This window comes from Salvia splendens, chromosome 5, assembly GCF_004379255.2.
Source record: "Salvia splendens isolate huo1 chromosome 5, SspV2, whole genome shotgun sequence".
In the NCBI taxonomy this organism is placed as follows: domain Eukaryota; kingdom Viridiplantae; phylum Streptophyta; class Magnoliopsida; order Lamiales; family Lamiaceae; genus Salvia; species Salvia splendens.
In genome coordinates, this window is record NC_056036.1 from 7,008,877 (window position 1) to 7,018,778 (window position 9,902).

The window sequence follows — 9,902 nt, forward strand, 5'->3', positions numbered from 1 at the left end:
GTGTGATAGAGGGGTTGCAAATATTAAATGAAAAACGACTGTATTTGTGGGACTCAACATTTATGTTTTTAGGTAATTTGCCCAATCTAATTATCATTTATTGAAAAAATCTTGAACAAAAATGTCAAATAGTTGACAACATATTATATATTATGGTTAAAGGTTTTTGAAACCCGATTGCTACACAATAATCGAAAAATAAGAGAACTTGAGTTAGAATATTATTAATCGAAAATGGATCCACTCATTCGAGACAGAAATTTACTAAAATGGAAAAAAGATAAAATTTTGATGAAGAGATGAAAATTGAAAAGAGTAATAAATGTACTATATTTGCCAATTGAGAAATCAAATAATATAAATAAATGAGAACGAAAAACGATGTGTAACTGCCGAATTTATATTTGAAACAAACTTAACGACTTAGCAAGTCCACAAGCATTCAAACCGGAATCCTTCCGTTTCTATTGGCTTGCTCTGCGCATCTGGTTGATTCGTGAATTGGATCAATGGAGAACAGTCTGCCGATCACTACGACCAAATCGGATAGACGATCCAAATCGAAGAATCTCCAATCTACCTCAAAGTCTTCTGTTGTACTTGCATTTCTCTCTTGCCTCGCCTGGCTCTACGTTGCTGGCCGGTTTGTTTTCCTAATCGCTTCACTAATTTCCTTTTTCTTTTTTTATGATCATCCTCTCACGCATACCTTTTTTTGGTCAGTTTGTGGCAAGAGGCAGAGAGCAGAAAGATGCTGGAAAATTTGTTGGAGAAGAATTCTGGATTCATACGAAATAAAGTACTATAGTTTTGGATTGTTGTTGCTTTTATTTCTCTGTCTTATGTTTTTAAAAATTTGTTTCCTATTTTTCATGATTGAAATATTAGAATGCAGATAATGAGCGAGAGATAAGAATAGATGTGTATTTCGTTAATAATTGAATAATTTCTCTTCCAATAACTAGTTTGGGGGAGTGGAATATGATTGGTGGCATCATCTTTGAGAAGGTTTTGTATGTTGACAAAGTCTTTGGAATTGTGTGGATGGAACTTTTAGCCATACGGACCGATGGAATGTATATACTACGTGATGCTATTTGGGGTTAAACTTAGCAGAAAACTTTCGTATTTTTTATTTTACTGAATATGGGAGTCTTTATGAAACTAACACTGTGAAGAATCTTACGGCGAAATCTAATCAGTCCCTATGTTTGTGATTTTATTGGCAGCAACCTAAGGTGATCACAGTGGAAGACAGACTAATGGTCTATGGATGCAAGTACATGTTATCATAACTCACTTCTTTCTATTTGTGGACAGTTTTCTTTTCTTTTCTTTTCTTTCCTTTCTCCTGATGCGTATCGACCTTATTATCATGATAAAACCTTCAGGGACTTGGAGCGAAAAATTGTTGAAGCAGAGATGGAATTGACAATAGCAAAGAGTCAAGGCTTTCTTAAGAGCCAAGTGCAGCCTTCTTCTGGTAGAAAGCTGCTTGCTGTAATCGGTATATATACTAGTTTTGGTGGTCGATTGCGGCGCAATGTCATCAGGGGCTCCTGGATGTCAGATGGTCAGTATAAAGTTCAATTTTGACTATGGTATTCTCATTCTAAATTACTTTGATATCCTATACTCTATGCCATCTTCGAAGAGCTTGGCCATTGTGCATTCCGTGTTAAACCTTGTTCCATATTTTGGTTTAGATATGAGTGATTAAGGATACAACCTCAATTACCTCCTCCATACATGCAATCCTATCCATAAATACAAATATACAATTCTGTATTCTTTCCTTTTGCCTATATATTTCTAATATATGTAGACTGCATTCATGATATATGAATTATGATTGTTTCTGGTGCAACTATAACCAAATGTCTAAAGTTTATGAACTTGGTTCTGATTGCAGCTGGCGTGTTAGCAAAACTTGAACGAATAGGGATTGTTGTAAGATTTGTCATCGGGCGCAGGTTTAGGATGCAACACTCTTTTTTTAATGGAAACTATTTTCCTTGATCTTATTGCCAGTTCGCCATTAAATATGACCCCTTCACCTACCAAAAGACTCTGTATGATCTGTGTGTTTTAATTTTTTCCAGTCCTAACCGAGGTGATACCTTGGACCGCAATATTGACGAGGAAAATCTAACAACGAGGGATTTCTTAATTCTTGTGAGTCATTAAATTCATGCTGGTTATTTCTCAATTATATAAAGAATCATGCATGTTAAGTTAAGTTAGTTTAAGGGGGGGTTCTCCTTCGTTGGATTTTGTATTCAAGTATTGATCTTGATCTATGGTAGTCAGCTTACTCGAATTTATTGTGCTCGTCAAGATATTGAAAGTGGCTAATGAACTTCAGACACAAATGATTCTAACATTAGAAAACTATATACTCCGTCTCAATCAGAAAATTTTAGAGCCAAAAGAACTTGATAGATTATTTATGGTATTCTTGAATGACAGCAATAGTTGCATTTTTCTTTTCTAATCTGGTTTTTTGTGTCCCTTTTCATCTGCACTTAAAGGGTACACTTTAATATAATGCGAATGACCACATTCTTTTGTGGTTAGGATTTTCATGAGGAGGCTGAAGAGGAATTGCCCAAGAAAGCAAAATTTTTCTTTGGCACGGCAGTGCAGATGTGGGATGCAGAGTTTTATGTTAAAGTTGATGACAATGTTGATCTGCGGCTTGGTAAATTCTGGATATTATTACTTAGAAAGTTGTAACTTAGCTTAAATTTCATGTGCTTGATAAGCATATCATATGTTTGGCTTCTCTTGGCAGATGATTTGATTGAACTTATCCAAAGCCGCCGTGGTCAAAATAGTGCTTATATTGGTTGCATGAAGTCTGGGGAAGTAGTATCTGAAGAGTAATTCATTTATCTTAATTTGATTCTATTCAGACGAGGCTCTTGCTCACGCTGGTTTATCGAATGATCCAACTGTGTCCATTATTAGTCTAAATAAGGGAATCGCCTTTGAAAATAGTGTTTAATTTTCAGGGGAATGAAGTGGTATGAGCCTGAATGGTGGAAATTTGGTGATAAGAAATCGTAAGCAAAGCAATCTGATTAGGCAGTAGTGTTGTCTTTTGTATAAAATGTGATGGCATCTGCTGATATTACTAGTTAAATGTATCATGTTTCAGGTATTTCCGTCATGCCGCTGAGTCTATCTTCATACTGTCACAAAATTTAGCAAAGTACATACATATTAACAGGTGAGCTATCATGCCTTAAACTGAAATTATGAGTTACATATGTAGTTTGTTGGAAAATAGACATCATCCACTTGCATGCAGTGCATCCTTGAAGGTTTATGCTCACGGGGATGTATCTGTGGGATCATGGATGATGGGCCTTCACGCAACCTATATAGATGACCCTCGTATGTGCTGTAGTTACTCCAGCCAAGGTAAGTAATGCCTTAATACATGAGACCATTTACATCTCATATCTTATTGTCATTGTTTTGATGGTTTATATGCAAATGTACGCTGCAGACAAGGTTTGCTCGTTGGCTTGAGAAGGATTGCTTCCTCAAACATGTCGAGATGCGCCTTTGCAGATAGGCGCTCGCGGAGCTTTAGATACAGGATTCTTAGTTTTTTAGCTACCCAAATCTGCTGCTGCTATTCTTGGGATAGTTGATACAGACAGCATAGGCTTTTATACCACAAAAACATACCAAGATATCTGAATTAGGTGGACTGGATACATTCATATACTTCTTGCTATTGTTACAGATACTGTTAGTTTTACATGCTATATGAAAATGGTTGTTTTCTGAGCTATTCCCTGTTATCAAACTACTAGTCTGTTTCTTGTTTTGGTTTAATTTGTTGATGATCATCTATGAATAAGACCGAGGATTTCGATACCGGTGGGCCCATACGGTTAACAATCGTTGCATATTTTTTGTGTCAACGTCTGCAGAAACAATCCCGACATGAACAAAATAGAGCCGAGAGAAATTGTGATAATGGTTATGAACCAATTCTCATTGTTAATTGTCTTCATAAATCTATTTAGACTCGAAAAAGCATAATTTGGAGCAAAACATGAATTGGATATTATCACAAAATTCTTGCTACGACTACATATTTTAATGATCCTTTTACTACCAAAGTAAAAGAGAAATCTTGATGATCATAAATTTTGAGAGAGTCCAAATTTATATGTTAGTATTTTATATTCTGCTCAAATAAATAAACGATACATTAAACAGATTTAATTAAATAACAAAACAAACTCGGCAATCGTTGTCTCCCGAAAAATGGACTCGTCGGCGAAGCCCGAAATCCACGATCCGCCGCCTGAGAGCGACGCCGCCACGCTCCTGGATCTGAGCAGCTGTCAGCTGCGCGATCTCAGCTCCGTCGACCTGCCGCCCACTCTCGTGGAAGTAGACCTGACGGCGAACCGGCTGACAGCGTTAGACCCCCGTCTCTCGCAGCTATCAAATCTCAAGAAGCTCTCTCTGCGCCAGAACCTCCTTAACGACGATGCTGTCCTCCCCTTGTCGTCCTGGCACTCCATCTCCGCTCTCCAAGTACTCCTTTTCTTTTCCCCTTCTCTTCGTTGAATCTCTTTTTAGGGTAAATTGATTTCTCTCTTTGTTGTTGTTTGGTTTCAGATTGTCTATTGTTTTAACTCGATTTTGTAATACTCGACCTAAATCCTCACTTTGTTTAGTTTCATATTTTCAATTAACAGGATTGAGTTACATTTCCCATTACTGCATTATGTTATTTTATGTACAATGTTGTGTCATCCTTGTGTGAAGAATTAGCTGTAATTGACCTCAACAAGTTTGCTTGTTGAACCACAAGAACTGGTCTTTGCCTTCATGGAGCATGAATCAATGCCAACTTCAACTACATTGCAATAGCCTTGCGTAAATATGTTCTGGATCTAATGTTTTGAGCTTTTTATGTAGTACATTTTTGTATTGCCAACAAGTCCTAGCAAGTCTGCTTATGTGGGATATATATATTTATAGAGTGGAATCAAGTTGTATGCTTTAGGCATACATTGTTTACATATTTACAGAGAGCGTGTTCTTTCTCTTTTTTTAGGAGCTACTGGGCTTCCTCGAAATCATGTTATGTATTTCTGACTCCTAACTGATGCAGAGGATCTGTTGAGTCTTCCCAAAAGGAATAAAGTTATAGTACCTGAATTTATGAAATAGATATCTCTGAAGTGCAAATGTGTTTGTACAGATGCATGTGTGGGATGGATGTGCTAATAAGAGTAAATTATGTATTGATTATTTGATATTTTAGGGTATTCTTCTTGCATTAAAGATGCCTATTCAAATTGCATATCCTGGATAAAGTAATCCTCATCAGAAGGGCCTATTTTTCTTTTTGACTTAATGCCATTTAGTTAAGGCAACCTTAAACTAGTCTTTTAATGGGTATATTGATGTTGTTCTTGTTCTTCTGCAGGAGCTGGTGCTGAGGGATAATCAAATGAAGATGATTCCAGATGTCACCATATTCAAAATGCTTCTGGTCTTTGATGTTTCATTTAATGAAATTACTTCCCTGAATGGGTTATCCAAGGTTTCAAACACACTCAAAGAACTATATGTGTCCAAAAACGAAGTAACAAAGATTGAGGAGATTGAACACTTCCATGAGCTGCAAATTCTTGAGCTCGGATCCAACAGACTACGGGTTAGGCCCATTTCTCTTAGGATATGTTATATTAGTTCTTTTCACATTTAGAAAGGCATGCATTGTCCGTTCATGGATCACACAAGTGTAGCTCCATGTGTTGGAAGCATATACTAATTTCGATCCTTGTTGAGAAGGTCATATTTGGAATCATGAGGTTTGAAACACTCAGCAACCTGAAATATGAAATGTTCATTTTTGTGTCCTCCCAATTAGCACTTGGCAAACCCTTTGTTACTAATTGGCTTGATTGGAAAATATGAAATATTCGCTTCATCTGAATTATAGATGGGCAGTGGGTACGTAATTATTTTGGCCATTGAACTGAGTCTGATTATCAGGTGATGGAGAACCTACAAAATTTATCATCCTTGCTAGAGCTATGGCTTGGGCGCAATCGTATCCGTGTCATTGACCTTTGTGGACTAAAATGCATTAAGAAGCTCAGCCTTCAAAGCAACCGCTTAACATCTATGACAGGACTTGAGGTAGCCACATGGACTTAATGTTCCTGCATTTGCAGAAATTTCCTTGGATTCAATTTCTTTTTGAGAAGAGTCTTGCATAATTGCAGATCAATTTACATTTTACTTTGCCATGATGTGCAGGAATGTGTTGCACTCGAAGAATTGTACTTGAGCCATAATGGTATTGCAAAAATGGAAGGGTTATCAACGCTAGTGAACCTCCGGGTCTTGGATGTGGCATCAAATAAGCTCACAGAAGTAAATGACATTGCAAACTTGACAAGGTGAGGAAATCAATCTGAAAAATCAATGCAGTATATATCATATTTCTCTATTACTTTTCTGATGTTTGGTTCGCAGGTTGGAAGATCTGTGGCTTAATGACAACCAAATAGCATCGTTGGATAGCCTAGCTGAAGGTGTTACTGGTTTCAGGGAGAGTCTCACAACCATCTATCTCGAGCGCAATCCCTGTGTATGTGCTTATACGATATCTTTACCCTCATTCAATTCAATAAACATCATCTTCATTGATAGTGATGTTGTGATTTTTGATTGGCATTGCAGGCAACTTCTCCCAACTACATGTCTAGGATGAGAGAAATATTCCCTAAAATTGAGCAAGTTGACTCTGAAATCTTTGCATAGAGATAGAGCTTTTTGCTTAAGCCGTTTTTGCTCTGTTCGAGGACAAACTAGTTTTGGCATGAATTTTTACTCATTGGTTTTCTCTTATTCCCCAAATATAATTTTGAAGTATTGTGTAAATTTTGGTTATCTTTTCTGATTGTAAAACAGCTGCTTATTTAACTCGAGTTGGAATGTTGAAGAAATCAGAAATGCAGTCACAAAGCTGGCAATTTCAATAATTATGAATTTTGCGCATCTACTTACTTGGAGTTTAAATTTGAAATGATAATTTGATCAATTTAAAATGCTACTCTATTAAAATGCTACTCTCTCTGTCTCTGATTAGGAGTTTCGTTTTTCCATTTCATTCCATACGCAAATAGGCGTCCTGGTTAATTTTTAGGAGTCTTCGCTATGTCCGATCTCATTTGGTCAGATAAATTACTTGAGCAGATATAAATTGGGTATGGCCCACCTTGTACATTTTTAATTGCGTCGTTCGAGTTATATGATTTGGGCCCAGATTGAGGTCAACATTTCTTCTGTGGGTCAATAAAGTGAGTCAGCAATACATGTAAATGACTACTTCGCCCTTAAAAAATTTTAAACAATTGAAGCCCCGCGTAATTGAAAAAAAAAGAGCGGCTATTTCGGTACCAGTCAAATTTTTGGGAGCTCTTCAAATAGAGGACATCCAAATTCGAATCACTTCAACCCCATATTCGACTCACATCCCATTACCAGGCGGAGCTTCAAAATGAGGTACGAATTCCACCCCTTCATACATGTGTGTACATACGATATTGTAGCAAAATGGTGGTTTTGATGGTGGTTGTAGAGATATTGTCGATGCTATGAGTTTGTTATCCAATATGTGAGTTGCTTATTGGGGTTGTCCTGGAGTTGTTGTTCCTATGAAAACATGTGCCTGCCATAGTCTACGAACCATTTTATGCAGTTGTTCTGTTATTTTTGTGTCTATACAGTTACACGGTGGGAAATCCCTCGCAAGGTCAGATTCGAAGTGGCCCTGCTGCTGCAGTGTCAGAGGTGAATGAGAATGATTACAATCAGAGCTTGGACGACCTTGAACCAGAACAGACATTCCTCTCTTCACAGCCAGTGGGAACTCAGGACACCAGCACTGGGGGCAGCGGCAAACAAACTTCGACGACAAAGTCCGGTTGTAGTAAAAAGTGTAAGGTCGATGGTCCTGACTCTGCACTGATGGAGTTCCTAGCTAATCTTCACCATGATACTAACTCCCGTTTGGAAGTGATTTCGGCAAGGATTGGATATGAGTTTGATCTTGGGGAGGCTAGGAAAGTTGTGTTTGATAAGCTGGGTACTGTCGATGGACTCACACTCGCCCAGAAGTATCGACTGTGTAATATCCTAGGCGATAAACCACAACGGATGGAGGTATTTATGGGCATGCCAGCAGACACTCATCTTGGGTACCTGTTTATGCTTATTGAGGACAATGACAATGTGGCTTGAATGGAGTTGGATCAGTGATTTTGGATGCCATTCTCTGCTTACTTTAGGTAGCTATATATGATGCATATGTTGTGATATTTCTAGCGACCTCTAGGATATTGATGGCGTTTGAACGTAGCTTGCATTTGGTGGTCATTTTGAGGCTACGTTAACATATATGTGTAGCCATTAATGAACTACTGTTTTTTGTGCAACAGACACACATGTGTAGTAACTGTGTGTAGTTTTCATCTACTAATAGATTACGGATTATATTACTCCGTTGTGGTCATTGCACATGGCAACTGATGCATACAGAAGAAGATACAACAATAGTAGTTCATAGGTTCATCCTAATGGATGAGAATTAAGCATACAACACAGTATGGCCAAAAGATAGCACCCGTTTCCTCTGGAATTTGGCCACACCACAAAACTACACACCAACATGATACCCTAATCATACTAACCTTAGACTACTACACGATCCATCAGTGTTCTATGGTTCACAAAAGGTAGGGCCCAAACCGTGAGTTAAAAATGTACGACTTAATCTAATATATGTTAGCGTAGCAAATAATTAGGTACCCACGAACCGATCCATACGACACTTTCTACACTTTTGTTTTTTTGTAGATATACGGCCACCGCTGCTTTGGTGAACTGGACGCACACGAGCTGGCGTTGGATGACACATTTGACGGGCCACCTGGGTCTTTGTTTCGCCCAGGCTGGGTCGGCATGTCCCTTCCCTTCCCCATCATCCTAGTGTGCAGTTTCCCATCCGCGTCGAGGTCAATGAAGCATATGCCAGCTTCATTTGTAGACTCCCGATCAGTAGGGGGTTCGACTTCATCTGGAAAGATCTTACGACGAACCGTTGGTGGTGGGAATACAGCTGGCGAGTTCACCTCTGTGTCGTTCTCATTAACCTCGTAGCAACTTAGCTCGTCAGTAGATATCTTCTCAGTCCGGTCGGATAACAATACAACTGTTACCTCCTGTTCCTTCTTCACATGGTCCAACACGTACAAGCATGCTAGCTTCGAGAAATGCGGGTCATCGCGATGGTAATATGCCCCGGCGAATTGGATTTTATGAAGAAATGTAACTGGTTAGTTAGATCATCCACATAATACATAAATGTAACACAATACCTGCAGAATAGTTGCCCAGAGGTTGTCGTTCGCCCGCACATATGTCGCCCCGACGTCCCATGAAGCTCCGGCACCCAGAGTCGCGTTGAAAGTTTCATATCTAAGCTTCATGAAATCAAGGCGCTGCTTGATCTCCGCCTTAGTGAATTTGATGTCGATCTTGGCCCGAACCTCTTGCTGTGCTGTCAACAAGAACCAGTTGGGGAAGTCAGTGAGCGTCCATCGCGTCGCTCCTTTTAGATTGATGATCGTGTTCAACACAATCTCATCGACTTTCGGCGACCAGTTATCGTAGTATAGGTATGCTGCTTGGGGAGGGATGATCATGGTCTTAGGTGAGTTATGGAAGCATGCAAGTAGTTGTAACTAAATTGAAGTGAGTAAGGCCTATTAAGTAGATTGTTAAACAGTGATTCAGATGAATGACATCTATCTACCCCCATTACTCATGTATCGAGCCAAATAAAACACTAA

At 38.6% G+C, this 9,902-nt stretch overlaps 3 protein-coding genes across 3 annotated transcripts; all 3 read left to right on the top strand.

The window, feature by feature from the left end:
• Positions 1–208: 208 nt before the first annotated feature.
• Positions 209–3,805, top strand: LOC121804530 (hydroxyproline O-galactosyltransferase HPGT3-like). Its single transcript, XM_042204109.1, has 12 exons — positions 209–643; positions 724–799; positions 1,230–1,279; positions 1,392–1,573; positions 1,913–1,973; positions 2,103–2,175; positions 2,578–2,701; positions 2,795–2,882; positions 3,015–3,065; positions 3,161–3,232; positions 3,314–3,426; positions 3,515–3,805. Exons 1-12 carry the CDS (start codon positions 510–512, stop codon positions 3,535–3,537), a joined length of 1,047 nt encoding a protein of 348 aa, XP_042060043.1. The 5' UTR covers positions 209–509; the 3' UTR covers positions 3,538–3,805.
• A 415-nt stretch (positions 3,806–4,220) lies between these two features.
• Positions 4,221–7,041, top strand: LOC121802191 (protein phosphatase 1 regulatory inhibitor subunit PPP1R7 homolog). Its single transcript, XM_042201788.1, has 6 exons — positions 4,221–4,563; positions 5,465–5,695; positions 6,037–6,183; positions 6,304–6,446; positions 6,523–6,637; positions 6,730–7,041. The coding sequence occupies exons 1-6, from the start codon at positions 4,288–4,290 to the stop codon at positions 6,808–6,810; spliced, it is 993 nt and encodes a 330-aa protein (XP_042057722.1). The 5' UTR covers positions 4,221–4,287; the 3' UTR covers positions 6,811–7,041.
• A 365-nt stretch (positions 7,042–7,406) lies between these two features.
• LOC121802722 lies at positions 7,407–8,563 on the top strand. Its single transcript, XM_042202409.1, has 2 exons — positions 7,407–7,554; positions 7,779–8,563. Exons 1-2 carry the CDS (start codon positions 7,550–7,552, stop codon positions 8,290–8,292), a joined length of 519 nt encoding a protein of 172 aa, XP_042058343.1. The 5' UTR covers positions 7,407–7,549; the 3' UTR covers positions 8,293–8,563.
• The last annotated feature ends 1,339 nt before the right edge of the window (positions 8,564–9,902 follow it).